Source organism: Peromyscus californicus, unplaced genomic scaffold, assembly GCF_007827085.1.
Source record: "Peromyscus californicus insignis strain IS unplaced genomic scaffold, ASM782708v3 Scaffold_3__1_contigs__length_106647218, whole genome shotgun sequence".
Classification (NCBI taxonomy): domain Eukaryota; kingdom Metazoa; phylum Chordata; class Mammalia; order Rodentia; family Cricetidae; genus Peromyscus; species Peromyscus californicus.
In genome coordinates, this window is record NW_026294551.1 from 36,178,670 (window position 1) to 36,206,375 (window position 27,706).

A 27,706-nucleotide genomic window follows, 5' to 3' on the forward strand; every position below is an offset into this window, starting at 1 on the left:
CAGAATGGATGGTCGGTCACGCTGTAGCATTTGACAACATCTCCCTCTTGTGGTTCAAAGCATTCACTAGTTCTCAGACCCAAGAATAGTGGCTGATGCTTAACACTCGGGGAAGCTGAGGCCAAAGTTGGAGAATGATAGCAAGTTCCAGGCCATCCTGGGCTACAAAGACCCTGCCTCAAAAACAAAACAAAAGCGAACAAACGGAACCCATGCTAGGGCTGGAGAGATGGCCCGGGATTAAGAGGTGCCTGCTGCACTTGCAGAGAATCAGAGTTCAGTTCCCAGAACCAACACCTGTATCTCCAACTCCAGAGGATATAACGTCTGCTGGCCTCCATGGGTACCTTCATACATGTGCACAGCCACACACACACACACACACACACACACACACACACCACGAAACTCTTTTTTAAAAGCCCACATGCATACTCTTTTTTTTTTTTTTTTTGGTTTTTCGAGACAGGGTTTCTCTGTGTAGCTTTGCGCCTTTCCTGGGACTCACTTGGTAGTCCAGGCTGGCCTCGAACTCACAGAGATCCGCCTGGCTCTGCCTCCCGAGTGCTGGGATTAAAGGCGTGCGCCACCACCGCCCGGCTCACATGCATACTCTTAAGTATTTTTTTAGCTTTCATTTGAACTGTGAAAGTTTAGATCATATTTAGTAATCTTTTTCAAGTAAAGAGAGAAGATTTAGAAACATGGAGACAACACATTTCCTTTCCCGGGTTCTTACAGTATGTGTCAGTCAAGAGTTTGTGGAGTTGTTTTAAACTAGGCTCCAAGGTGCATGAGCTTCCTCTGGAGCCGAGGCAGAGGGCTCTCTTGAGCCCAACAGTTTGAGACCCTGTCCTAACAAAATGATGTTCTTTCCAGAAGCACTGCTTTTTTCTTCTTACAAATGAAATACCAAATACATGTTTGTAGCAAGCTTTCTTCGGGGCCACCAACCAGCCCCCAGTCATGACCCGGAGACTTACTATTAGTTATGAATGCTCGGCCTTATCTTATGCTTGTCCCACTGTCTCTTATAGCTTAACTGATTCTCTTCATCTATGTTTTGCCTGCAGGCGTTTTACCTTTCTTTCCTTCTGTATGTCCTACTTTGCTGTTTCCTCCGTGTTGGACTGGCTCGCAGCTGCCTGGATGGCTGGCCCTGGGCACCTCCCTTTCTTTCTCCCTCATTCTCTCCTCTCTCTCTCTTCTCTCTTCTCCCTAGATTCCTCCTCCGACTTACTCTGATCACCAGCCTCACCTGTCCATCTTCTGCCTAGCATAGCTATTGGGCATTCAGCTTGTTTTGTTTGGTGGTTGTTGTTTTGTTTTGTTTTTTGAGACAGGGTTACTCTGTGTAGCTTTGAAGCCTGTCCTGGAACTCACTCTGTAGACTAGGCCCTTCAGCTTTTTATTAGACCAATCAGGTGCCTTAGGCAGGCAAGGTAAAACAGCACACATCTTTACATAATTAAACAAATGCAGCATAAACAAATGTAACACACTTACATAGTTAAAGTAATATTCCACAACATAGATTTTCACTGAAAATATGCTATACTCCACTTGAAGTGTTTTCTTCATGTCTGTGGACAGAGTACATAAACTAGAACCAGCATTCTATTTTTTTCCAATTATGTAAGTATTTTATTTATCACTGAAGAAAAAACACAGCAGTAAGTTCTGTGTTGGCTTTAATAAGACCAAATGGTTACTCTTTCACACAGCTACTACACTCCAAATTAAAGTCAACACAGCCATCACTACAAATTACTTGTTGAAATAATCTACCTTGAAGAAAGAAAATTAGAAAAAAGAATTTAATTGCTCCAAATCACACATTTATAAATATTGTCATATTTAAAATGCTTGAGAGGCATGAATTAGTGGAAAAGTAGTTTTCTTTTGGCAACAGTAAAAAGTCTCAGTAACAGTCTACCAAATTCAGCATTCTATTTTATTACTTTAACAGATTGGACTTTAGAGCAAGTATTTGTATTTATTTATCTATTCTGAGATAGGGTCTCAAGTAGCCCAGGTTGGCCTTGAACTCTCGATGTAGCCAAAGATGGCCTTGAGCTCCTGATTCTCCTGCTTCGACTTCCAGAGTGCTGGGCTCACACGTGACCTCCGCTGAGCATGGCTCAATTCTGAAAATACTTTAGTCCAAACTCCTGTGAGGTGCTTTTCCTCTTAGGGTCAGAGACTACCGTAACTGGCAACCACTTGTTCTAACAATGTAAAGCTGTCCAAGAAGTCTTCCTCCTCCATTCCAGATCTTGTGTACTGATGAACGTAGGCTCTGGTGAAAAGCAGAAACTGTCAAAGAAACAGATCCAGGCAAACGAGAAACCTAAACAATAGACAGACCTTTCCTGGCTTGTGAGCATTCAAAGCTCACAGCACCTCTTGGGGACCTTCCTTACGTTCGGGGCACTTGTTTACTCAGAATCAGTAAATGACACTAGCAAACTCCAGCCTGTTTTCACAGTCCCTCTGCCTTATGTCCAGAGGACATGGGAAGGCAGCATGTCTGACTCTGTGGTCCTGGCTCAGTACGCTGCAGGAGGTGACTGCCTCCAGATCAACTCTAAAAAGGAGCCCAGAAGGTCCACTTAAGGTCTGACATTAGAACTGAATCTAGGGCTCTGCCTTGGTGGTTTTCTCAGAGCCTTCCCACGCAAATGTTCTGGGTCAGGACAAACACAGTTCCCAGAAGAACAGCAAGGCAGGTCTGAGATAAACTGACATCATAGCAAGAGGAAGAAGAGCTTGGACCAAAAGAGGACTTGGGATCTAGGTGAGGAGGAGATGGGCTGTGGAGCAACCTGGGAGGATGACTAGGCCTGGGGAATCCTAACCCTGTTCAGTCATCTGGGGAATTGAATGTTGACAGCAAATAACTGTCTATGGGAAGAGGCTGAGAAGCCACTAAGACTTCCCTCAATACATTACTATTACTGAGGAGGACCAGAGTACCCTCCACTCCCTGGGACTTTTTCCTTGTCTCTTCCCAATAACAGGGACAGGACACAGGCCCCCGCACATGCTGGGCAAGTGCTCTTCTCCCGAGCAGCATCTCTAGTCCCAAGGATCTTTTTAAAAAAACTCTTATTAGGAAATGTTTGAATCTTGCCTAGAAACTGTTCATTTGGTAAACAACAAGTCCTATATTATAACAGTAGTATAGGAGCTGAGCTGGAGAGATAGCTCAGTGGTTAAGAGCACTGGGTGTTCTTCCAGAAGACCCAGGTTCTATTCCCAGTGCCTACATGGAGACTCACTCACAACCATCTGTAACTCTAGTCCCAGGGGGTCCAACACCTTCATCTGGCCTCCCAGAGCTCTCGGCAGGCCTATGGTACAGAGACATACATACAGGCAAGATACCCATACACATAAAATAGAAACAGTCGTGCAGGACAGTTACGGAGCGCTTTGCTAGCCAAGTGGTGTACTAGGTATTTTGCATGATTACCTCATTGGATGCTTGCTGTGTGGATGAGGGGTAGCCTTCCAGTCTTATGCCCAAGGCTTCACAGCCACATGGTGGCAGCCAGGCTTGCTCCACAGCACACCTCACGCTTCACCTTGGCATTATCTGGCTGAGGAGAGGAGGTCTGGAGACCTGTCTTTCACTTACTTGGATGCAAACATATTCCACGCCTTGCCCACGATCGTGTCAAGCGGCTTTACCAGGAGCTGACTGTTGCTGACCAGGGCTGCAGACTTCTCATACTTGTCGAAGGCTCGTGGGGTTTTCCACAGGCTGAAAGCATGAGCAGGCTCCAACCAGGCAGTGTAGAGAGCTGGGTCTTTAAACCCCTCTAGAATTGGAAACACCATACATGAGCAAAGTCCCTTCTATACATGTGTGAAGATGTTATAACGAGGGTTGACACGATGGCTCCGGGAGTAAAAGGACTGCTGCCAAGCCTGATGACCCGAGTTCAATTCCTGGGACCCACGTGGCGGGAGGAGAGAACCGATGCTCTGAAAGTTGTCCTCTGACCTCCACATGTGGGCTGTGGCACATACGTGCATGTTATGTCGAGCACACATGTCCACAGGTACACACACATGTTTAAAAAAAAAGGAAAACAGCTAAATTCTGAAGAAGGATAGATAGAAAGACAGGGAAAAAAATCAGGGGGAGGGAAGAAGGCAAGAAGCCCCTCACTCTAGACTCCAGTTCAAGTCTCTGGGCTGGAAGGATGGTCCAGTGCTTAAGAAGTTAAGGGCACTGGCTGCTCTTCCAGAGGACCCAGGTTCAATTCCTGGCATCCACAGAGGCATTCACAACTGTAACTCCAGTTCCAGGGGATCTGACACCCTCTTCTGGCAGCTTCAGGCACTTGCATGCATGTGATACATAGAAATACATGCAAGCAAAACATACACATAAAATAAAATAATCATAGTACAATTTACAAGATTTCCTGTGAAGACTGTCTGCAAAGAGCGATTTCAAATATGAATGCTAAACTAGCAATGAAGCATGCTCGAGGCCTGCGTGTCTCTGGCTGTCCTTGGGTGTTTCTCCGATGTGACCCTGCAGTCTGGGAACCTCACAAACAAGACTAGAAACTTCGTGTACAGTAAAAGCGTGTCTTAACTCCCTGACCACGGGTTTTGTCATCAGCTCAGTCTAAGGAGACCCCTTAGGTAAAGCGGATCCTTGCTTTTGCAGGAGGAAAGAATTTCCGAATGAGCCAGTAGGAAGCAGAGCAAGGCTTTATTGAAAGATGGTTTTTATATAGAGCTTAAGTTCAGGGAGTAACAGAAGGAGGATCTCGGGAAGAGTAAGAGGACAGGGCAGACAGAAGCCCACAGGTGGACAGAGAACCAGCAGATTGTTGTCATGTGTGAGATATGTGCACACAACCCCAACAAACATCCCCATGAGTGTGGATCCACAGAAGAGTTGGGCCTCATTGTCCATATAGTAATGTTGTAGAATATTATTTTAAGATGTGTTACTTTTGTTTATGTTTCATTTGTTTAACTCTGTAAAGCTGTGTTACTGTGCCTGTGTAAAACACCTCATGGTCTAATAAAGAGCTGAAAGGCCAATAGCAAGGCAGGAGGAAAGATAGTCAGGGCTGGCAGGCAGAGAGAATATATAGAGGAAGAAATCTGGGAGGAAGAAAGGAGATGGAGGAGTGAAAGGAGGTGGACATCAGGGGCCAGCCACCCGGCTACACAGCACACAGAGTAAGAGTAAGATTTACAGAAGAGAGAACGGGAAGAGCCCAGAGGCAAAAGGTAGATGGAATAAATTAAGAAAAGCTGGCTAGAAAGAAGCCAAGCTAAGGCCGAACACTCATAATTAAGATAAGACCCCGTGTATGATTTATTTGGGAGCTGGGTGGCAGGACCCCCAAAAGAGCAAAGACAAACACCAGCATAGTACTTTGGTGATTTTTGAAGTTACTGTCTTCAAGGAGTTGCTAAGGACTTTTAATGAGGTCACAGGGTACTCGACAGATTACAATGAGGGGCAAACTCCAGATCACAGGGAGGAAGGAGTGTAGGGTGTCCTCATTGAAAACGAAGATGGTAGTCTTGTTTGTGAGATTCCAGAAATACCTACAAGAGGAGGAAGGCCCTGCCCAGGGTCCTAAACATTCAGGCCCCAAGCCTGGGTCATTCTTTTAATATTCCCATTTGAAGATATTTCTTTATAAAATACCATGTTTATGCTGACAACCTTCACAGCAAATGCTCATCATGCTGGAATCCTGTGTTTGGGTGGTGAGAGAGTGCCCTTTCCTTCCTAGGTCCCCAAATCTCCCTCTTCTAGCCTGCCTTACATTGACCTTGTCAGCTGTGGCCCAGTGTGCATGGACCCACCACCGGATGTGCTCATTCATCCCTAGGTAACCCTTTGAGACTGTACACATCAGGGGGCTGAGAGAGGACACAGTGGGTAAGAGTGCTTGGTGTAGAGGGGGAGCAGGGGTGGGCAAGCTCTGAGTAAGAGTGCTTGGTGTAGAGGGGGAGCAGGGCTGGGCAAGCTCTGGGTAAGAGTGCTTGGTGTAGAGGGGGAGCAGGGGTGGGCAAGCTCTGGGTAAGAGTGCTTGGTGTACAGGGGGAGCAGGGGTGGGCAAGCTCTGGGTAAGAGTGCTTGGTGTACAGGGGGAGCAGGGGTGGGCAAACCCCTGGAGCTTGCCAACCACCCTGCACTGAGAGGGTATGCTCAGTTTCAGTGAGAGACCCCGGCTCAAAGGAATAAGGCAGAGAGCGCCACCCCAGGTCCTCCTCTGGTCTCTGCATGCAAATGGCAGGCATAAACTTCCTTACACTCATGGGCATACACTACACACACATACACACACACACACACACACACACACACACACACACACTTCGAAATAAACTCTTAAAATTGTACATATGGAGTCAGGTGGTGGTGGTGCACACCTTTAATCCTAGCACCATGGAAGCAGAGGCAGGTGGATCTCTGTGAGTTCGAGGCTAGCAAGGTTACAGAGTGAGTTCTAGGACAGCCAGGGCTGTTACACAGAGAAACCCTGTCTCAAAAAAAAAGAAAAGAAAAGAAAGAAAGTTGTGCATATGGCGATTATAAAGACACTTAAGAGCAATTCTCTTGAGAAGCTCATACCCACACTTGCGTTGTTTTATCTTCTCCCTAAATGCCTCTCTTCCTATAAACCCCAGTGCTTAAGCCTGTGTTAATAATTTCTTCTTGAACCAGCAAGATGGCTCAGCAGGAATGCTGCTCCCTAAACCTAATGACCAAATTCAAACTCTGGGACTCACAGGGTGGACAGAGAGAAGCAACACATTCTCACCTCTACACACATGCAGTACATGTGCACTCCAACACACACACACACACACACACACACACACACACACACACACACACACACGAATACACATACTAAACTTCTCTTTCTAAAGGGAGAGGATGTGGCCTCCATCTACATGAGCATCTGAGTTTCATCCCAGAGACCAAGTCAAGGGAGCTGGGAGTACATTTGTGTGATCCCATCACTGGGCAGTCTAGACCCCAGCCAGATCTAAGTTACTCAGCAAGTGCCAGGTTAGTAAGAGACCTTTTCTCAAAACTAAGATGAAGTAGGGATGATGGCACACATAATCCTGGCACTTGGAAAGTGGAGGGAGGAGGGTCAGGAGTTCAACACTAGCCACAGCTACATAGCAAGTTTGGGGACAGCGTGAAAGACAGGCTCCAAAGCTACACAAACCTTGTCTCAAAACAACAACAACAACAAGACTGGCTTGGCTAGGAAGATGGCTCAGTGGGTTATCTATTCCAACCACTAAATTAGGTTTTCTTTGTTCTGTTTGATTTATTTATTTATTATGTATACAGTGTTCTGCCTGCATGTATCCCTTCACGCCAGAAGAGGGAGTCAGATCTCATTACAGATGGTTGTGAGCCACCGTGTGTTTGCTGGGAATTGAACTCAGGACCTCTGGAAGAGCAAGCAGTGCTCTTAACCTCTGAGCCATCTCTCCAGCCCGTTCTGTTTGATTTTTGAGACAGGGTCTCATTATATAGCACTGGCTCTCCTGGAACTCACTCTGTAGACCAGGCTGACCTCAAACTCAGAGATCTGCCTACTTCTGCCTCCTGAGCTGGGATTAAAGGTGGCTAAATGCCTAAGAAAAACTATTACATTTGCATTTAGTGTGTGGTGGAGGCTGGAGGATATCTGTGGAGTCGGTTCCCTCATCCACCTTTACATGAGTTCCAGGTGCCAAATTCAGGTTTGTAGGCTTCTAAGCCAAGTGCCTCTCCCCACTGCACCATCTTGACCATCCCAAAAGTTGTTCTTAAAACACCCACATAAGCCAGGCGGTGGTGGCGCACGCCTTTAATCCCAGCACTCGGGAGGCAGAGGCAGGCGGATCTTTGTGAGTTCGAGGCCAGCCTGGTCTACAGAGCGAGATCCAGGAACGGCGCAAAGCTACACAGAGAAACCCTGTCTCGAAAAACAAAACAAAACAAAACAAAACAACAGCAACAACAACAAAAAACCACCCACATGAACCAAAATATACCCCTCAATTTTTACCTGAACTTATGCTTACCCACATCTGCACTTTGCACGTCTTTCCCACGGAGAATGACCAAGTTGGCAACAGAAGTGTTAAAATGAAGATCCTTGTGGACAGACATTTTACCAAGAGGTGGAAGGCCTGAGAAAGGAGGTCGCACCTGCCAGTCGATACCTAGCACAAAAGAAAAGCTAGAGAGTTTATACGTGGCTTTGAACATGAGACAAATGTAGCTGCTTTAGGTTGGGTGTGGTAGCACATGCCTATGATCCCAGCACTTGGGAGGCAATGCAGGAGAATCAAGTCAGGAGTTTAAGGCCCTTGGAGAACCCACCCCACACTGAGGTATGTATTTGATTGTCTGTCTGTTTTTGAGGCAGGGTCACGCTCTGTAGCCTAGAACTCACAATGTAACCCAGGCTGGTCTGGTACTTCTGCTCGCTCTCCGAAGTGCCATGGGTTCAGGGTTACAGGTGTTAGCCACCATGTACACTTTTTTTTTTTTAAATGGGGTCTTACTATATAGCCCTAAGCCTCAAACTCACAATTCTCCTGCCTCAAAGTGCTGAAGTTACAAGCATCCACAGTCATGTTCAGCTTTGAAGCTAGCTATTCAATGACACTGTAAGCTCTCTCTGTCCCTCTGTCTGTGACTCTCTATTGTGTCTCTCTGCCCTTCCCCCTTCTCCCTGGGGTCTACTTATTAAGTAGACGTGGCTGTCCAAGAATTAGATATGTAGACCAGGCTGGCCTCGAACTCACAGAGATCTGCCTGCCTCTGCCTCCCGAGTGCTGGGAGTAAAGGCATGTGCTATCATATCTGGCAGTTTTACTCTCTCTTGCTTCAAGTTTTCATTTCCTTTGTTGGTCTGTTGCTGGGAGATGTGGAGATAAATAGTAGTGGTGATAAAAATAGGGCCAATCTTCATACAGTGCATTCTGATAACATGACCACATATAAACAGATCCTTCACCTTGGTTTGTGCCATAAATGTTTACCTATATGCTTAGTCATACATTCAAAAATGAAAACATTCACGGCTGGCTATGTAGCTCAATGGTAACGCACTACCTAGTATATGTAAACTCTAAATTCAATCCCTGCACTACAAAAAAAAATTATATGCTTAAACTCTATAACGAACTGCAAAAAAAAAAAAACAAAAAGCAAAAACAAACCATTGACACCTACAGTTCCCTTTGGGAAAATGACTAAGCAAACTGCACTTAATTGACCTGAGAGAGCTTGGTGCAGGGTGTCTCACCCTCCCTGGAAGAACACTGTGCTCCATGAGATCTTAGCAGGTATTGCTAGAACAGCAAGTACTGGGGCCAAAAGAATTGGAAAACATCACTTTAAAAGGTACTCTATTCTCTCCATTTGCTGGCACCGCCATCCAACACACATAAGCTGTTTCAAGCAGAAAGGGAAAATCTACCTGTTATTTCAAATATTTCTATAATACTTGCTACTAAATAACATCAAGTGATTTCTAGTTAAACACAAAGGACCACATATACACTGGTATACACACACACACACACACACACACACACACACACACACACACACATTCTCTCTCCCACTCCCATTAAGACAACAAAGGATGTCTTAGCAAGAAAAAAAGCAACTGATGTGAAGGCAGCATCAGTATAACTCTGGTTACTGACTGAGCAACCAGAACAGTTGAAACTCTGCTCACCTGTGGTAGAAGTCCTGGGAACAAGACAGACATGTCTAACAGCAGAGGGAACAGGAATTTCTGCTCTGAAAAAGCTAAACCATCAAGGCCAGCTTCAGTGACTCTAGGCACAGCCATGCAGAGGATCTTATGGGAAACTGGGTCACTGTGTGGAAGCTCTACCTACCCCCAATTCTGAGAAGACTGGTACTTGGACAGTGATTTGAACCCGAGGCTTTGTAAGTGTAACCCTGCTTCGTAAGTGTTCCACTACCAACCTACAGCCTGAGCGCTCATGAGTTATCCTGATGCTGCCTTTGTCCATCTGGATGCCTTGAGACCCCTCTCTGCTCCTCTTGTAAGACCTCTCATCACCGCAGCAGACATATAAGGGCAGGGAAGCTTCACTGTGATGTTCGTAGTGTGTAGTGTGCATTAGTGTATGCACAGGTGTCAAAAAATAAACAAGATGGATCATTGGATATAAAGCACTTGCTACCCAAGTGTGAGGATCGGAGTCCAGATTCCAGCACCCACATGAAAGCCAGGTAGGCATGGAGGGCTGCCTGCAATCCCAGCATTGGGGAGACACAGACAAGGAGTCCCTGGAGCAAGCCGGCTAGCCCTAGCGAATTATGAGTTCTGGGCTCAGCACGAGATCCTGCTTCAGTAAATATAATGGAGAATGATTGAGGAAGATACCTGATGTTAGCCTCGTGAACTAGCCTCTACATGCATGGACACACATGTATGTGCACCCTCCCCCACATATGTGAATACACACACATACATGCTCACCACACATAACAAAAAATGCAGAAATCGCCGGGCGGTGGTGGCGCACGCCTTTAATCCCAGCACTCGGGAGGCAGAGCCAGGTGGATCTCTGTGAGTTCGAGGCCAGCCTGGTCTCCAAAGCGAGTACCAGGAAAGGCGCAAAGCTACACAGAGAAACCCTGTCTCGAAAAACCAAAAAAAAAAAAAAAAAAAAAAAAAAAATGCAGAAATCTTCAAAAAATGAAAAGCTAACAAAATCAAATTAAAGCCTTTAAAAAGTGAGGAAAAGAGGAAAGGAATGGGTAATAGGTAAAGGTGGAAATAAAATTAAATCAGAGCCAAATATTTAGAAATGGGGCCATAAGTTTCAGAAGAAGCAACAAGAGATTGAAAGCGGTTTTCTCCAAGTGGGGGGAAGCAGAGGGCGGGGCACTGCTGTGGTCTCCTTACAAATGTGTGCCAGGGAACTCTTCCTAACTGCCCACATACAGTGAGCCTACAGTACCACACTAGGACCAAATCCAGGACCTCTCACATGCAAAAGGTCTGCTGGAGGCTGCAGTGACTTAGTGACTGCTCTTCCAGAGGACCCAGGTTCCATTCCCAGCATCCGTATCTATCCCCATATCCACAACTGTCTGTAACTCTGGTCCTGGGAATCTAAGGCCCTCTTCTGGCCTTCATAGGTACCAAGCATGTATGTGGTACATAGATATACATACATACAGGCCAAACAATCATACATATAAAATAAATAAAAATTTTAAAAATTGTGTGTGCTACCACTGGGCTATATCCCCAGTCCTTAAGTAATTTAATTACTTGATTACTTGATTTTTTTCTTTCTTTTTTTCCTTTTTTTTTGGTTCTCCAGACAGGGTTTCTCTGTGCAGCCTTGGCTGGCCTGGAACTCACTCTGTAGACCAGGCTGGCCTCGAACTCACAGAGATCCGCCTGCCTCTGCCTCCCTAGTGTATTGAGAGCTGCTGGTAGCAAAAGACCATGGGAGTATACAGCAGGTGACAACTAGTGTTCAGAAGGTCAACCTATCAGAACCAAGGGTTCTGTTGGAGGAAAGCATCACACAAGGCATTATGGGATTACTGCCTTTTGAATGAATTGGCTGTTTCTTGTTGTAAACTTCTTGTATAATAACAGCTATGATATCTCCCCATTTACCGTGCATTTCCATGTAATGTGTACATGTAATCTCATGATTACATCTCAGTCTTATGGGCACACATATTTGTGGATAGTCTAGAAGATGGTTTCTTATTTAACTATACAATTTTTATGAATAGAAACATACTAAAATATGCTTCAAAACTAGGTCTATTGTTCCATGTGGACTGTAGATACTTAGAGGTCTTGCTCTCCATCCTTAGCCACTGACAAGGGAAAATTGGCCAAAGTGTCCTCTTAGAACTTTCACAGAGCAGAATCGCAGGTGCCTGGCCTTGTTGGATCAAAACCCTTCAGAAGAATTATAGCGAACCAGAAGTGACAGTGCAGGTGTCTGGCCTTGGCATATCTCAGTCCTTCAAGAGATCAATAGCACCTATGTTGCCCTAAGCTTCCTCCACCAGCCCCTCCCCACTCTGATAACTCAAATAACAATTAACACTTTGTATTTATTTCTACACCAGTTTTTAATGCAAGGTTTTAGGCTCAGAGACTAATTATGTGCAGGTCCTGAGATTCAGGTGACTAACAGAAAAAGGCTGTTAACTGACTAACCGTGTCTGGATATTATTATTAATCTCATAAATAGAACATGCATTCTTTGCCTTTTCCTTAAATCTCTCATTGGTTTAAATTCTTCCCCTGTAACCCTTGTAGCTATCCCTTTAAGAGATGGCCAGAACTTTTTACAACCTACAGCTGTTGTCAGTCACCAATTAACTGACCAAGTCTTTGCCAAGGGTGACTCTTATCAGAATACCTGCCCCTGGGAGTTGACTTTGTAGTTTTTACTAATGAGTTGTTAATGAATGGATGCACAGACACTTGGGGGGCAGCGGAGAACAAAGGGGAAGGACTAAGAGAGAAGAGCAGAAAAGGGACAGAGAGGAGCTAAGTATGAGAACAGAAAACAAGCTGTGCAGATAGAACTGACTGAAAAGAATAAAGTGAGTGGACTAAAGAGCTCGGTGTGCTTAGATTCATTTGCTTTCTCTCAGGTTAGTATCCCAGCTGCTTGTCGTGTCTTCTCCAGGACTGGGGGAGAAATCGCCCCAGGGCAGGCACTGAGGGGAATTTGATACTAGTGTTGGATTAAAGGTGTGGACCACCACCACCCGGCTGTCACTTGATTTTTTTTTAAATTTAATTAATTAATTTATGTGCTTCTGTGTGTGTGTGTTCATGCATGGAGGCGTGTGCTCATGGGTACCACAGTCCATGTGTGGAGGTCAGAGGATAACTTGGAGGAGTTGGTTCTCTCCTTCCACCACGAGGGTTCCAGGAATTAAACTCAGGTCATCAGCTTAGACACAAGCACCTTTACCCACGGAGCCATCTCACTGGTACATGATTTTTTTCTTTTGAGGCAGGGTCTAATATACCCTAGGCTGACCTGAAACTTGCTATGGAGCTGAGAGAGGCCTTGAATTCCTGATCTTCCTGCTGTTTGTGGGGCTGAGGACTGAACACGGGGCCTTACATGTTAGGCAAGCACTCTTCCAATCGAGCCATAGCCCCAGCCCCTAACTACTTGATTTTTAAAGCTACATTCATATTACTTTGATTAAAATAAAATAAAGATTTGCAGTAACACTTGTCTTAAATGTCCTTTTGAAATGAAACTGTAAAGCCATCAAGAAGCCCTCTGCAATGTCTCAGCAAGTTTCTGAAGGAGGCTCCTTGGGTAGAAGAAGGGGCCTTTATTTCAGCCAGCCTGAGCCAGTTTATCCTCAGGGTTCCAGGACAGGCCCTTCCCAGTATGTGGGTTGTCTATTTTTAAAATAGCCCTTACCTTCTTCCATTTTTGCACTCGAAATAAGCATCTGTCTTAAATGCTTGAGGAGGCCAGCCCAGGTAAACGTGCTGTATGCCAGAGAGTTCTCAGACATCTGTGGAATGTTACGAACACCCAGCATTTTAAATTCGGGGTGGGGAACTAAATGCTCCATTAAGTCTCCTGTAAGGAAAAAACAAAAAACAAAATAAAACAAAAAAAACAAAATGTGAACTAAATTTACTTCATCCACAGTGGTGCCATTCCTTTTACACAACCATGACTTGATGATGTTCTGAGTCAAATATGTTTTCTCCATCTCCAGAATTGCTTAAACAATAAAATAGTGAATTTTCAGAGACAGTGTCTGATACAGAAAACATTTTTGCTTTATTATTATTGACACACAGAGACTCACTGTGTAGCCCTGACTGACCTAGAACTCTCTGGTCTAGAACCAGGCTGGTCTTGAACTCACAGAGATCCATCTGCCTCTGCCTCTGGAATGCTGGGATTAAAGGCATGTACTATCATGCCCAGATCTTTGCTTAATTTTAGAACAGCTGAAAAAGCATACTTATAATGGGTATGGTGGCTCACATTTGTAATCCCAGAATTTAGGAGGCAGAGGCAGGAGGATTGCCCACAAGTTCCAAGCCAGCCCAGGGGCTTACATTGAAAGACTCTGGCTCAAAAGAAAGAAACAGACCAGGCATGGCTCTGCACACCTTTAATTCTAGCACTCAGGAGGGAGAGGTAGACAGATCTCTGTGAGTTCAAGACTAGCCTGGTCTACATAGTGAGCTCCAGGACAGCCAGAGCTACATAGTGAGACCCTGTCTCAAAGAAAAAAGATGAAAGGGAAGAAGTGGGGGAGGGAAGGGGAGGGAGGGAAGGAGGAAAGTGTTGGAATTTCTAGCTACTCCTCCATGACCTCACATGTGCTGGCAAGAGGCTTATAGTCATGGGGGGGGGGGGCGCTTACATCCTATGTAATTCATGCACTGCGTGGTCACATGATTTGCGCGCAGAGTGATCACGCAATCTGTGCGTGTGCGTGGCATAGCTATGTAGCCCATGTGCACATGGGGGGAGAATCCGTAAAAAGCGGGTCACAGACCCCTCCCCTCTCTCTCCTTGCATGACCATTTCCATAGGCCTAAGCGCTACCCTCTGGTCTCCTTCCCTAATAAACTCTTACAGTGGGTTCTGTCGTGCCTCGTGGCTTTTCTCACACGGTAAACAGCCCCGCTTAATGAATAACACAGTACCGCATAATAACTAACAGAAAGAAGGAAGGAAAGACTGAAAGACAGACAGACAGACAGAAATACCCTACAGCTTACCAAAAGAAATATGAGTAGAAATAAGAGTGACTAATTGACTAAACTAAGTATGAGCATTAATATGCTTTTCTTGTCATCCTATATTCACTAAACGTTTCTTAGATAATGTTCTAGATCTCGTATTTATCTAGCTAAATGACAATCAAACGTGTTTTGGGATAGAAACATAGTTCTGTGGTAGAAGGCCACCAAACAGACCTTCATGACATGAGGCAGGCCTGGTCCAGCTGCTTCAGAGACTGAGGCAACAGACCAGGAGGATCTTGTGAGTCCAGCAGTTCAAGACCAACCTAGGCAATGGAGCAAGACCCAAAATAAAGTAAATAAATAAATAGCCAGAAGAAGAGTGAACAGGCTGCAGCAACCTGTAAGTCACACCTTTCGGGGTCACCTCCACACCCGCTGGCTTCCTGTGTCTCTCCTCAACATGCGCAGTGCAGCCGCTATATTGTCACCTCGCTAGGCCTCTCCACCAGCTCTCTGACTAACTCAGCCTAGCAATCCTTGGACCTGACTGAGACCCTAATCCACGGACTTCCTCCCTTCTCAGACAATCTGTCTTCCTCTTCCTGGCAAACGCCCATCTTGGGCCAGCCCCACTCCCTACTTTTCCTGTCAGAGCCCTGTAGGACATGACACCACATGGCAGCCTGGAGTCTCTGAATTTTCTTTCTCTTCCTCTCGGCCTCATCTTCCTGCTCTTCCTCCCGACTCCCTTCATTACTGCAAAGTAGCAAGGAAGCTTTAGCCAAACAAAACTATAGTACAGGTCAGAGAATGTTCTGTCAAGAGCAGCAGCAAACCCTCCTCTGGGCTTTCTTCCCCCTCACCCCCCTCAACCCCCCCCACCCCCGAGACAGGGTTTCTCTGTGTAACACTGGCTGTCCTGGATCTTGCTCTGTAGACCAGGCTGGCCTCGAACTCACACAGATGGGCCTGGCTCTGCTGGGATTAAATGTGTGCGCCACCACCGTGAGCTCAGGTGGGTTTCCAATCCTTAGACATGATGCCAATTTACATTAGAAACCAACATCCATTTTTTTTTTCTGAGATTCACTTATTTGATGTGTATGGATGTTTTGCCTGCATGTATGTATGTGCACTATGTGCATGCCTGGTGCCCCCAGGCCTTAGGAGAAGGAGCCAGACCTCCATGACCTGGAGTTAGGGATGGTTGTGACTAGGTAGCAGGAACAGAGCCTGGGTCCTCTGCAAGAACAACTGTTCTTATCCACTGCTGGTGGCCGGTGGCTGGGTCAGAGGAGCAGCAGGTGGCAAGGGAAGTTCCCGGTGTCAGCCCACCAGGAGGCGACCCCCTGATGGGGTGAATCTTGTGAATCTCAGGTAGGCAAGGCCCCCCACACACCCCGAGACCCCAGAATGTCTTTTGCTTCTGCTGTGCCTTCACATGTTTGCTGATGCCATCGCCTGCCAACAAGAGTTGGCTATGAAAAAATACTTTCTGCTTGCTCAAGTTCTGTTAATATGTAACAAGTTGCTTAGATGTAAATGTATATGGGCTATTGGGGTGACTTTGTTTTTAATCATGTAAGGGAGAAAAAAAAAAACATGTTTTTACCTGTACTCTGTAAGAATTTAGCAGAATCACTGTGTGGGGGTAGATATTAGAATGAACAGCTGTTTTTTTTAGAAGTACTTTGACCTTGAAGAATCCTTGTGGAAGACAGCGATTGTTTTGCTGAAGGGGCTTTGCAGTCATTCAATGACTTTGGTCACAAGACGTCTCAGGCACACCTGAGGCTCTTGTATTAGTGCATATTGCACACAATACATAATAAAGGACTAGAGTCAAGGACGCACGTGATGCTCTCCTTCAGTAAGCCTTGTAAATTAAGATTAGGGACCCTGGTATGAGGAAATAATTTCTTTGTGTAACAACCAATAAATATGCCTTTGTTTGGCTGTTCAGGGTTCAGTCCATCAGAAGAGGCTGGACCTTCCTGCTGCCACGTAGGCCTTATAATTTGATCTTGGGAGTGCCTTCTTTCTTCAACCGACAATGGAAGAACACAGAAAGAACATGAAAGAATAGAGAATAAAGAGGGAAATCATCAAAAGCTAGTGTGAATGTCTTTTTCCCTAACCCCCCTCAGATAGAAAAATCTAGTACCCACCAACTCTGGGGATCTGCCTTTGGGCCCTGTGCTGCTGGAGGCTGACCCCCCAGGCAGCGACAAACCACTAAGCCATCTCTCCAGCCCAACCCCATTATTTCCGTGAACCCCAGATCTATATACCTTTTATCTGTGGGGTGTAGCTCAGTGGCATAACCCTTCCTTAGAGTGTGTTATACCCTAGCCTCTCTCCCCAGCTGTGCAAAACACACACATTTCCACCCAGTGAGTACTTCATCAAGTGCTCACTATTTGCCTTACACAGTTTTAGGTCCTGGGAGAACGGTAGCTCCACAAATGGTGTAGTCAGTGAGGAGTACCTAGCTCAGTGGTTTTCAACCCTCCTAACGCTTCAACCCTTTAATAGAGTTCCTCATGTTGTAGTGACCCCCAACCACAAAATTATTCATGTTGCTACATCATAACTGTATTTCGCTACTGTTACGAGTGATAATATAAGCATCTATGTTTTCTGATGGTCTTAGGTGACCCCTGTAAAAGGGTCATTCAACCTCCAAGGGGGTCTTGACCCACAGGTTGAGAACCACTGATCTAGCTACTCATGTATGCTTTGAGAAGTTTAGTAACTTCTTGAGCTTTTCAGTAAGACAGTTCAGAGATGAAGATAGGTCTGAAGGCAGACTTTTGGGTATATCTTGGCAGTATCTCCAGGTAAAGGGGAGGAGACAGCAGAAATCATGTTGGGGCTTTCAGAACATACGGCTTTTCTACACATAACAGAGGGGTTGAGTACCTAGTGGATTCCTGCGGTAGTGAAGTGAGCCGTCCTCAGAGTACGTAGGCTGGAACACGCTCCCCAGCTGATGGGCAAGAACTTGGTTTAAATCTCTGAAGGAGATCTGCTTGATGTTCATCCGTTTGGCACAGATCTTGTGGACGGCATCATTTTCGTGAATGAGGAGGGCATCCGAAGACCGGTACAAGTGAGAAAGGGTCAAGATGGAGTTGTAGTTCTGCACGATAACCTGGAAAGAAAAGGGTCAGAGTCAGGAAAGGAGAAGTGAGTGATGAAGAATGCAGATTCCAGCTGGGAGTCGTGGCACAGGCCTTTAATCCCAGCGCTTGCTTGGGAGGCAGAGGCCGGTGGGTCTTTGTGAGTTTGAGGCCAGCCTGGTTGTTCTACAGAGCAAGTTCCAGGCTAGCCAGGACTACACAGTCTCAAAATAAATACAAAAACAAAAACAAAAAGTCATTGCTACCACACTTCTTTCCTGAATCATTTTCTACATTTGGTCTTTCTATTAGGAAATTGGTATGCATAAGACTTTCTTCTCGACAGGCAGTGCTGGCGCACACCTTTAATCCCAGCACTCCAGGGGTAGAGGCAGGTGGATCTCTGTGAGTTTGAGGCCAGCCTGGTCTACAGAGCGAGTTCCAGGACAGCCAGAGATATACAGAGAAACCCTGTCTTGAAAAACGAAAAACAAACAAAAAATTCTTCTCAATAGAAAGAAATTAAGATGGTTTGAAGGCTAGCCACAGTACCATGGACCCCAACATGAGGTTAAGGGTCCTCTTTGCTGCACCAGAAGAACCAACCCAGAAACGGGTTCCTGAGAGATGTGCAGTCGGCTTTGAAATTCCTTGTTGATATTCTTATTACTGCCTGGTGCTGGGGATAGACTCCAGGGCTATAAACAAGCTAAGCACATGCTCTAACGAGTTACATTCCTGGCCATCATCTTTGGAAATTCTTCTCCCTCCACACCACCCCCTCCTCCTTCTTCTTCTCCTTCTAAATTTTTATTTATTTATTTATATTTTATGTATGAGTGCTCTGCAGGTATACCTGCATGCCCGAAGAGGGCATCATATCCTATTACAGATGGTTGTGAGCCACCATGTAGTTGCTGGGAATTGAACTCAGGACTTCTGGAAGAGCAGCCAGTGCTCTTAACTGCTAGGCCATCTCTCTAGCGCCCATTTTTTTTTTTTTTCTTTGAGACAGGGACTCTATTATGGAGCTCTGGCTATCCTGGCATGTCTCTATATGCCCTACATACATACATTGATCTCACGGAGATCCACCTGTCTCTGCCTCCTGAGAACTGGGATTAAAGGCGTGCGCCACCATGACTGGCTTAATTAAAAAAAAAAAAAGACACCTCAGCTATACACGGTAGCACATGCGTGTAGCTGGAGTGGGTGGATGGGTCTTGAGTTGGAGGTATGTCTGGACTGCATAGTAAGACTGTCTCAAAAAAACTAAGACCAAATGAAACAGAAAGACTTAAGAACAAAGAATACTTCATATATTTGGAAAAATGTAACCAAAATTAAATGAATTGTTCACATAAATATCACAATCAATCCTGACCTCAACATTCCCAAAAAAGTGAGATCCATTATTTATTCATGTTCTTTTTTTTTTTTTGGTTTTTCAAGACAGGGTTTCTCTGTGTAAGCTTTGCGCCTGTCCTGGAACTTGCTCTGTAGACCAGGCTGGCCTCAAACTCACAAAGATCTGCCTGCCTCTGCCTCCCAAGTGCTGGGATTAAAGGCGTGCGCCACTGCCGCTTGGCTATTCATGTTCACTTTAAGAACAAAGAATATAAGGACTGGAGAGATGGTCCAGTGGTCAAAAGCACTGGATTCTCTTCCAGGGGACCAGGGTTTGATTCCCAGCACCCACATGGCAGCTCACAGCTGCCTAACTCCAGTGCCAGGGGATCTGACACCACATGGTGCATGGACACACATTCAGGCAAACACTCATGTACATAAAATAAAAATAAATAAAATTTAAAAAAGAAAGAAAACATACGATGATCGAATTATTGAGCATTTACCAAAGAGAAATGGTATATGACTATATCAGACTCCTACTTGTGCCTAAATCGATTTAAAAAAAAAGAACAAAGAATATACAACATAAAACTTTCAGTTAAGGGCCGGAGAGATGGCTCAGTGGTTAAGAGCATTGGCTGGTCTTCCAAAGGGTCTGGGTTTGGTTCCCAGGGCCTATATGACAGCTCACCCCTTATGACCCCAGGACCAGAAATCTTATGCCCTCTTCCACTTGGGCACTAGGCATGCATGTGTGCACATACATACAAACAAGCAAAACACTCATCAAAATAAATACCTAACTTTTAATTAACATGTTCATACCTCACCAGTTCCGTAAGGCCATATAATCTGATTCATTTTCAAGGCACTGGAGTACTGGTCTTGTAACTTCTGTGTAACGAAGGCTCCCAGCCCCGATCCTGTTCCCCCAGCCATACTCATGATGATGAAAAATCCACTCAGAGAGTCACATTTCTCCACCTCCTTTTGGATTAAGTTCATCATAGGCTCTTCATGCTTCGGGCCATGCACAGAGTACCTATGCCATGGCAGAAGAAACAAGCGTGGTACTGTCATTTAACCAGAGGGAGGTGCTACACTAGGAGAGGACTGAGGAGACAGCGGTCTTTTCAAAGCTCTGGGAGGGGGTCTCATGTAAGTACCGGTGCCCCGACTGACAACATTTAATAGAGACAGGCTAAATATATTTAACAGGTGAATAGGATGGCTAGAAGAATAAATGTATAGGATCTAGGAAATATATGTGTGTGTGTGTGTGTGTGTGTGTGTGTGTGTGTGTGTGTGTGTGTGTGTGTGTGTATTTATGTTTTTCAAGACAGGGTTTCTCTGTGTAGCAGCCCTGGCTGTCCTGGAACTCGCTCTGTAGACCAGTCTGGCCTTGAAAACACAGAGATCCGCCTGCCTCTGCCTCCTGAGTGCTGTAATTAAAGGTGTGCGCTACTACTCCTTGGCTAAAAGTTCTTTTTTTTTTTTTTTTTTTGGTTTTTCGAGACAGGGTTTCTCTGTGTAGCTTTGCGCCTGTCCTGGAACTCACTTGGTAGCCCAGGCTGGCCTCGAACTCACAGAGATCCGCCTGGCTCTGCCTCCCGAGTGCTGGGATTAAAGGCGTGCGCCACCACCGCCCGGCTAAAAGTTCTTTTTTAAATGAGAACAATGGGATTATTTACTTGTTGTTATTATCATCATATATATGGGGTGTGTGTGTGTGTGTGTGTGTGTGTGAATGTGGGCCATGATGCGCACGTGTGGAGGCCAGAAGACAACTCTACGGAATCTGTTCTGTCCTTCTACTATGACTGAACTCAGGTCCTTAGGCTTGGCAGCAACTGCCTCTCCCTACTGAGACATCTCTCAGGCCTCATATATCGTGGGAGAGCAGACCAGGAGCTCAGGATCCTGCTTCAGCCTCCCAAGTGCTGGGATTACCTGGTCCTCTGCAAAGTCTCCAGCACAGCAGAACTCGGGGACTGCTGCCTTGTAACAGTCCTTAGAGCTGGATGCCTGGGAGGTAAGGCTACTGTACTGATAGTTTGCCGAGGGATAAGGGAGAGGGAGGAGACCTGGATGCTGGAGATCCTGGTTTCACCACGGCCTTTACCTGAGCACAGGCACAAGGAGAAGGAGATCAAATTCTGAATATTTATTTGTTTACTGGTGGTAATGGAAGTTGGTCCTGTGCCTCAAAGATGCTGAGCGAGGGCTCTACTGCTGAGCCAAATCCTTGGCCCCTTTGTTCATATACTTGTAACTTTGAGACAGGAGTTTGCTGAATTGCTCAGGCTGACCTTGAACTTGCTCTATAGCTCAGGCACACATTGAACTTGAGCTCCTCTTGCCTTGGCTTCCTGAGTAGCTGGGATTATAGGCTTGCATCACCAGGTCTGACCCATTCTAAATTGTAATTTCTTATTACATATATTTATGGGAGGGCATACCCATGTCATGGCACATATGTGGATGTCAGACGGAGTCGGGTCTCTCCTTACACCATGTGGGTTCTGGGAATTGAACTGAGTTCATCATGTTTGGCAGGGGCGCCTCTACCCTGAGCCATCTCCCTGGCCCAAATTCTTAATTTTATTTTAGTTTTGCTTTGAGACAAGACTTGACTAGGTAGCCTTGAATGGCCTGTGTGGTGGTTTGAATAAGAATGGCTCATAGGCTCATATATATGAATGAGTAGTTACCAGGGAGTGGCACTACTTGAGAAGGATTAGGAGGTGTGGCCTTGTTGGAGGAAGTGTGTCTTCAGGTGGGCTCTGAGGTCTCAAAAGCCCAAGCAAGATCCTGTGTCTCTATTTTCTTGCTACTTGTGGATCCAGATGTAGAACTCTCAGCTACCTCTCCAGCACCATGTCCACCTGCATGCCGCCATGCTTCCCACCATGATGATAGTGGACTAAACCTCTGAAACTGTAGGCAAGTCCACTTAAATGCTTTCTTTCGTAAGAGTTGCTTTGGTCATAAAGCTAAATAAGACAGTCTGGAACTCACTATGTAGACCAGGCTTTGAATTCACTGAGTTCTGCCTGCTTCTACCTCCTCAGTGCTGGAATGAAAGGTGTGCACCACCGCACCAGACTCCAAATTGTAAATTTTAATGTAACACTTTCAAGATTTTGAACTTGTTGTATCAACTATTCACCTATAATGGCCTGAGTGTTTAACTGTACAGCTGTAACGTCACTGAAAGTCATGAGGAGCTGTTCTTACCCATATGCCCAGTTGTTCCCAGATCCTTGTCTCTGACAAAAGCATGCATGCTGACCGTATTTCCATCGACCAGACTGGGCAGCTCTGGATAGGGTTTGATTGATAGCTTTAGGTTCCATGTCAACAAGCACAGCCCGGGCAATCGGAACTAGAGTAGGGAAAAATATCGTATGTTTTATGTCAGTACCACAGAGCACCAAGTTCTAAGTCCCTGAACCATATTGCCAGCCCCAGAGTCAGTTCTTTGTGTCTTCGTATTAATTTAGGGGTTGGAGGCAGAGTACTTGCATAGCCTGCTGAGGTCTTGGGTTCAAACCCCAGCATGGGGTGGGGAAAGAAAAGCAAAGGACCTCCCCACTAAGATGGAAAGGATGGGCTTAGATACTTTGAAGATGTTCACATAGAGGCTGTTGACCACACCTACCTCCATTTTCTTCCTCTCTGAAAAATCTTTCACTGCAAGATGCTTGATATGCCTCATTTTCTCTCTTAGAGCAGAGTCCCTGGGAACAGTGTGAGTCTCTAAATAAAGTATCAAACACTTCAAAGCCAATCTGGTTGCCACACTGCCCAAGCTGCACTGTTACTATTGACATGCCAAGCCACCAACTAGGCCTCTTCTAAAGCACAAGAGAGTGGGTAACCTGCAAAAAAAGACACAGACATGAGAAACCACCACATTACTAACAAGAGCAAACATATGCCATGTGTTCATGATACTAGATGTAAGGGGCTGGGGAGATGGTCCAGTGGTTAAAGCACGTGCTCCTCTTGCAGAAGTCCCAGGTTTGGGTCCCGACACCCACACTACTGCCTGTAACTCCAGTTCTAGGGGATCCAACACCCTCTTCTGGCCTTCCAGGGAATTGCACGTACATGGTGCACATACAGGTATGGAGGTATTCACATACAACATCAAAATAAAATTTTTAGAATATGAAAAACTTATGTACACAGGGGCTGGAGAGATGGCTCAGAGGCTAAGAGCATTGGCTGCTCTTCCTGAGGTCCTGAGTCCAATTCCCAGCAACTACATGGTGGCTCACAGCTATAATGAGATCTAGTACTCTCTTCTGGCTTACAGGCATACATGTAGGCAGAATACTGTATATGTAATAAATAAATAAATCTTTAAAATATATATATATATATATATGTACACTAACAAAAAGTAATTTTTTGTCTGTGTATGGAGGCACACATCTTTAATTCTAGCACTCAGGAGGCAGAGGCATGTGGAGCTCTGTGAGTTCCAGGCCAGCTCATAAGACTGTCTAAAATGTGTGTGTGTGTGTGTATGTGTGTGTGTGTGTGTGTGTGTGTGTGTCTGTGTGTGTGTGTGTGTGTGTGTGTGTCTGTGTGTGTGTTTGAGACAAGGTCCCAGGCTGGCCTGGCTTTGAACTCACAGAGATCAGCTTGTTTCTGTCTCTGGCGTGCTGGGATTGAGGGCATGCGGCACCATGTTTGGCAATCTATCATTCTTGACTCTGCCATCAAAAAGCATGTCAGGGGGAGGTGCAGGAAGCAGCATTGAGGTTTATCAAGAATGGATTTTAATGGATTTAAGCAAGGGTGTTGATGGAAAGAGAGGCATTTAAGAAAAGGATGTTGCATCCCCAGGGTTAGGTGTGGACTTCTCAAGAATCACATTTAAGTGTCTTAGCAACAGTTACATATATTAATGGGATTTTGTTGTCTTTTTACTTATTTATGCTTGATTTTTTTTTTTTTTTGAGACAAGGCTTCACTATGTGGCTCTGACTGTCCTGGAACTCTCTATGTAGACCAGGCCAGCCTCAAACTCACAGAGATTCTCCTGCTTCTGCTTCCTGAGTGCTGGAAATTTATTCTTATGTGCATATTTTGGCTATGTGTATATCTGTCCACTACATGCATGCAGTGCCTTCTGGGGCCAGAAGTGGGTATCCTATCCTCTGGGACTGCAGTTACAATTGCCTTGTAGATGCTGGGAACTGAACCTGGGTCCTCTGCAAAAACAGCAAATTCTCTCAAGTACTGAGGCATCTCTTCAGCTTGATTTTATTGTTTTCTGACAATACATTGTTCAAAGACTTTCTAAGAGAACGATTTTTCTTTTCTTCTCTTTTTTGGTGAAATTACAAAGTGGTTCCTAGTGTCACCGATGAGAACAACAGGCCAATAAGGTAAAAACCATATGGCACAAAGGTTAAAGGAAGACCAAACTTGAAAGTCACATGCTCTTAGGCCTTAAGCATGGCTCATTACTATTTTAACATTCTTTTTTTGTTTGTTTGTTTTTGTTTTTCAAGACAAGGTTTCTTTGTGCAAAACTGACTCTGTAGACCAGGCTGGCCTCACACTCACAGAGATCCACCTACCTCTGCCTCCCAAATGCTTCCAAAAAACCACCCAGCTTATTTTAACACTCTTATTTGAAATAGCTCTATATAAAAGGAATATTGTCTCTACATAAGCAGCTTTCACAGAGATTTTTGTTAATAGTGTGCATGTGTGTGGCCCTTGCTTTCTGCTGGGTTTGAGGCTGGGTCTCTCTTTTTTTGTCCACATCTGTGTATCAGGCTAGCTGGCCTGTGAGTCCAGGGATCCTCTGTCTCCACTGCCCTTCTTTCCATAGGAGTGCTGAGATTACAGGTGTATGCTACTGCATCTGGTTTAAAATGGGTTCTGGAGATTCAAACTCAGATCCTAACACTTGCACAGCAAGTCCTTTACTCCCGGAGCCACTTCCCCAGTCGCCTGTGCATCCCATTCCTGACTTTCCCATGTTCCTACACTTTTCCTGTCTTTCTGTCCTGCCTCCATCTAAGAATCTAGTCATCTAAAGACATTCTCTTACTCTATAGAATTTGGTGGGGAGGATTACTGTACTCAAATTCACTCACACACACAGTTCAATAGTTTCCAAAATATGATTTGTACTTACCATTTTCCCCAAGTAAGTTTTCAAAACAAACCAAAACAAACCAAATGTTTGTTGAGGGAGCTGTGTAACCTCGAGAACCAGAGTTCAGATGCCAGCACCCACAGAACAAGCCAGGTGCAGGCCTGTAGTTTCAGGTCTGAGTTGGTGCAGACAGAAGGATCACTGGGGATGGCTTCCAGCTTGGCTGAGAAAATACTGCCCCAGGTTCAGAGAGAGGGAGGGGGGAGGGAGGGAGGAAAGGAGAGAGGGAGAGAGGGGGAGAGGGAGAGAGACCCTGCCTCAAAGGAATATATGAAGAGTGATAAAGGAAATAAAGTGATAACCATAAAGGAAATAAAGTGATAACCAATCGGATGCCCGCTTCTCCTCTGCATTTGCATAAATGCTCACATCCATACACATGTGCATATACACTCTCACACAAATAAATTAGCTAATATAATGTTGACCGAAGGAATTCTTTGTATTCGCTTCACACCACATGGATACCAGAAGTTAGCTTAATAACCGAGCATCCATCTAACATTAATTTTTCTGTCTTCCAAGAAAATCACTTACTTATTCTTTTTCCACCAAGTAGCTTCTGGCCTGGTAAGTACAATTAAGATCAATAAGGAATGTTTTATGTTTAGTTCCAGTATTAAAACGAAGTTGGAGCTGGGCATAGTGGCTCATGCCTTTGATCCCAGCCCTTGGGAAGCAGAGGCAGGCAGCCCTTTGTGAGTTCAAGGTCAGCCTGGTCTACATATTGAGACCTGCTCTCGGAAAGAAAAGAAAGAAAGAAAAAAAAAATGGAGCTTAGAGAAAGGCCAGATAAAATATTAAAGTAAGTCTTTATTATTTTTATACAACAAAAGAGGGTTCTTTGTTTTGAGACGAGGTCTCCCTCTGTAGCCCAGTCAGGCCTGGACTGGCTAACTAGTCTGAGCTGTCTTCAAACACGTGATCTTTCTACCCCAGACTCCCTGAGAGCAGGGATTATAGGCGTGTGCCACTATGCCCGGTAAATAGTATTTTTGATAAACGCTTCACATCAAGTCTATGGAGCCCTGAAAATGAGTCGAGGCTATCAAACCAGATTAAGCCTGCATTGTAGGTAATACTTTCTCATTTTACAGATACGGAAATTGAGTTACCGAAGGGTTATGAAACTTTCCAAAGCCACTGAATTAGCAAATAGCAAGGCCAAGTCGCTCTTTGCCTTTCTGCCCTATGAGCTCCCCATTAGCCCCACACTCACTGACAGCTCTCCGACCCGCAGTTTCAGTTCGGTTCAAACTTCAGAAGACCAACCCTCTCACTATGCGCATGCTCACTTTCCATACTCTCTCAAAAAACTACCGAGAACGAATGAATGCGCATGCTCCTTATACGAAGACCTCTGCTGAGGTTTTTGTTTTTTTTTCCCTTTCCTTTCCCCCTCTTCCATTTAGAAAGGTTAATCACGCATGTTCAATTTTAATTTATCAACTTCAGATATGGTACGCATGCTCGGTGTCCAGCAAAATGCCTTAGACAGTAGCGCGCATGCTCTACTTTCCTGGCTTGGCTTCGGTTGGTGTTCTGCGCATGTTCCTGCCAGTACCTGGCGCCGGGAGATAGTGCTACGCATGTCCGCTGCCCACTGTTGGCTTCACGGAACCTTGTACGCATGCTCCGGGGCTGAACTTGAGGAGCCAGTCTGGGGCCTAGGCGCAGACGCATTGAGTTTAAGCAGCCGGTGATGGCGGCAGCAGCAGTGGAGTCTGCGGCGGGTCCGGGCCCATGAGGCGACGACGGAGGCGGGACGGCTTTTACCCAGCGCCTGACTTCCGAGACAGGGAAGCTGAGGACATGGCAGGAGTGTTTGACATAGACCTGGACCAGCCAGAGGATGCAGGCTCTGAGGATGAGCTGGAGGAGGGGGTGAGGCCCGGGGTCCCGGGGGATGGGGGGGCGAGGTGACAGGGCCGGGGTGGCGGCGTGGGCCCTGGAAGCCTGGTGTGTCCTAGGGCGCGGAGACCCGGGGGGACGCGAGCGGTCTCCGGGAGGAGCTGCGGCGCTGCGCGGCCGAGCGAGCCAGCGAGGGAGCGGGCGGGGCGGACCTGGCCCTAGGTGTGAGGCCTCTGCGGGGCGCGCAGGTGCAGGTCTCGCCCCGAGCCCTAGATCAGCGCAGCCCCGAGCGATGGGTTTCTGGAACGCCGAGGAGAAAAGGCGCGCGGTCGGCTTCTGGAGCTGTGGGTCTTGAATGTGGCCGGGATGGTGTGAGCGTGTGCCGGGGTGGGGGTGGGGGCTGATCTTGCTGGGTGTCC

General features: G+C 45.8%; 2 protein-coding genes across 9 annotated transcripts in view; one reads left to right on the forward strand and one right to left on the reverse strand.

The window, feature by feature from the left end:
* Nucleotides 1-1,387: 1,387 nt before the first annotated feature.
* Nucleotides 1,388-26,861, reverse strand: Tubd1 (tubulin delta 1). Of its 5 annotated transcripts, XM_052758118.1 has the most exons (10): nucleotides 26,656-26,861; nucleotides 25,416-26,170; nucleotides 22,914-23,133; nucleotides 22,490-22,637; nucleotides 20,078-20,294; nucleotides 17,700-17,931; nucleotides 13,483-13,647; nucleotides 8,083-8,223; nucleotides 3,641-3,824; nucleotides 1,388-2,299 (listed from the first exon to the last, which is right to left on the reverse strand). In XM_052758118.1, the coding sequence occupies exons 3-10, from the start codon at nucleotides 23,083-23,085 to the stop codon at nucleotides 2,197-2,199; spliced, it is 1,362 nt and encodes a 453-aa protein (XP_052614078.1). In that variant the 5' UTR covers nucleotides 23,086-23,133; nucleotides 25,416-26,170; nucleotides 26,656-26,861; the 3' UTR covers nucleotides 1,388-2,196. The 5 variants fall into 5 exon arrangements, with proteins under 5 accessions (XP_052614078.1, XP_052614080.1, XP_052614079.1 ...); XM_052758120.1 differs by lacking the exon at nucleotides 25,416-26,170; XM_052758119.1 differs by lacking the exon at nucleotides 25,416-26,170 and having other exon boundaries at nucleotides 26,552-26,861.
* Nucleotides 26,862-27,065: 204 nt separating this feature from the next.
* Rps6kb1 (ribosomal protein S6 kinase B1) overlaps nucleotides 27,066-27,706 on the forward strand; it is a 43,542-nt gene continuing 42,901 nt past the window's right edge. Inside the window, exon 1 of one of the 4 annotated variants that reach the window (XM_052759922.1) lies at nucleotides 27,066-27,320. In XM_052759922.1, coding sequence (XP_052615882.1) covers nucleotides 27,180-27,320 — 141 coding nt within the window. In that variant the 5' untranslated portion in view covers nucleotides 27,066-27,179. The remainder of the gene's footprint in view (nucleotides 27,321-27,706) is intronic. The other 3 variants (XM_052759923.1, XM_052759918.1, XM_052759919.1) reach the window with 3 other exon arrangements.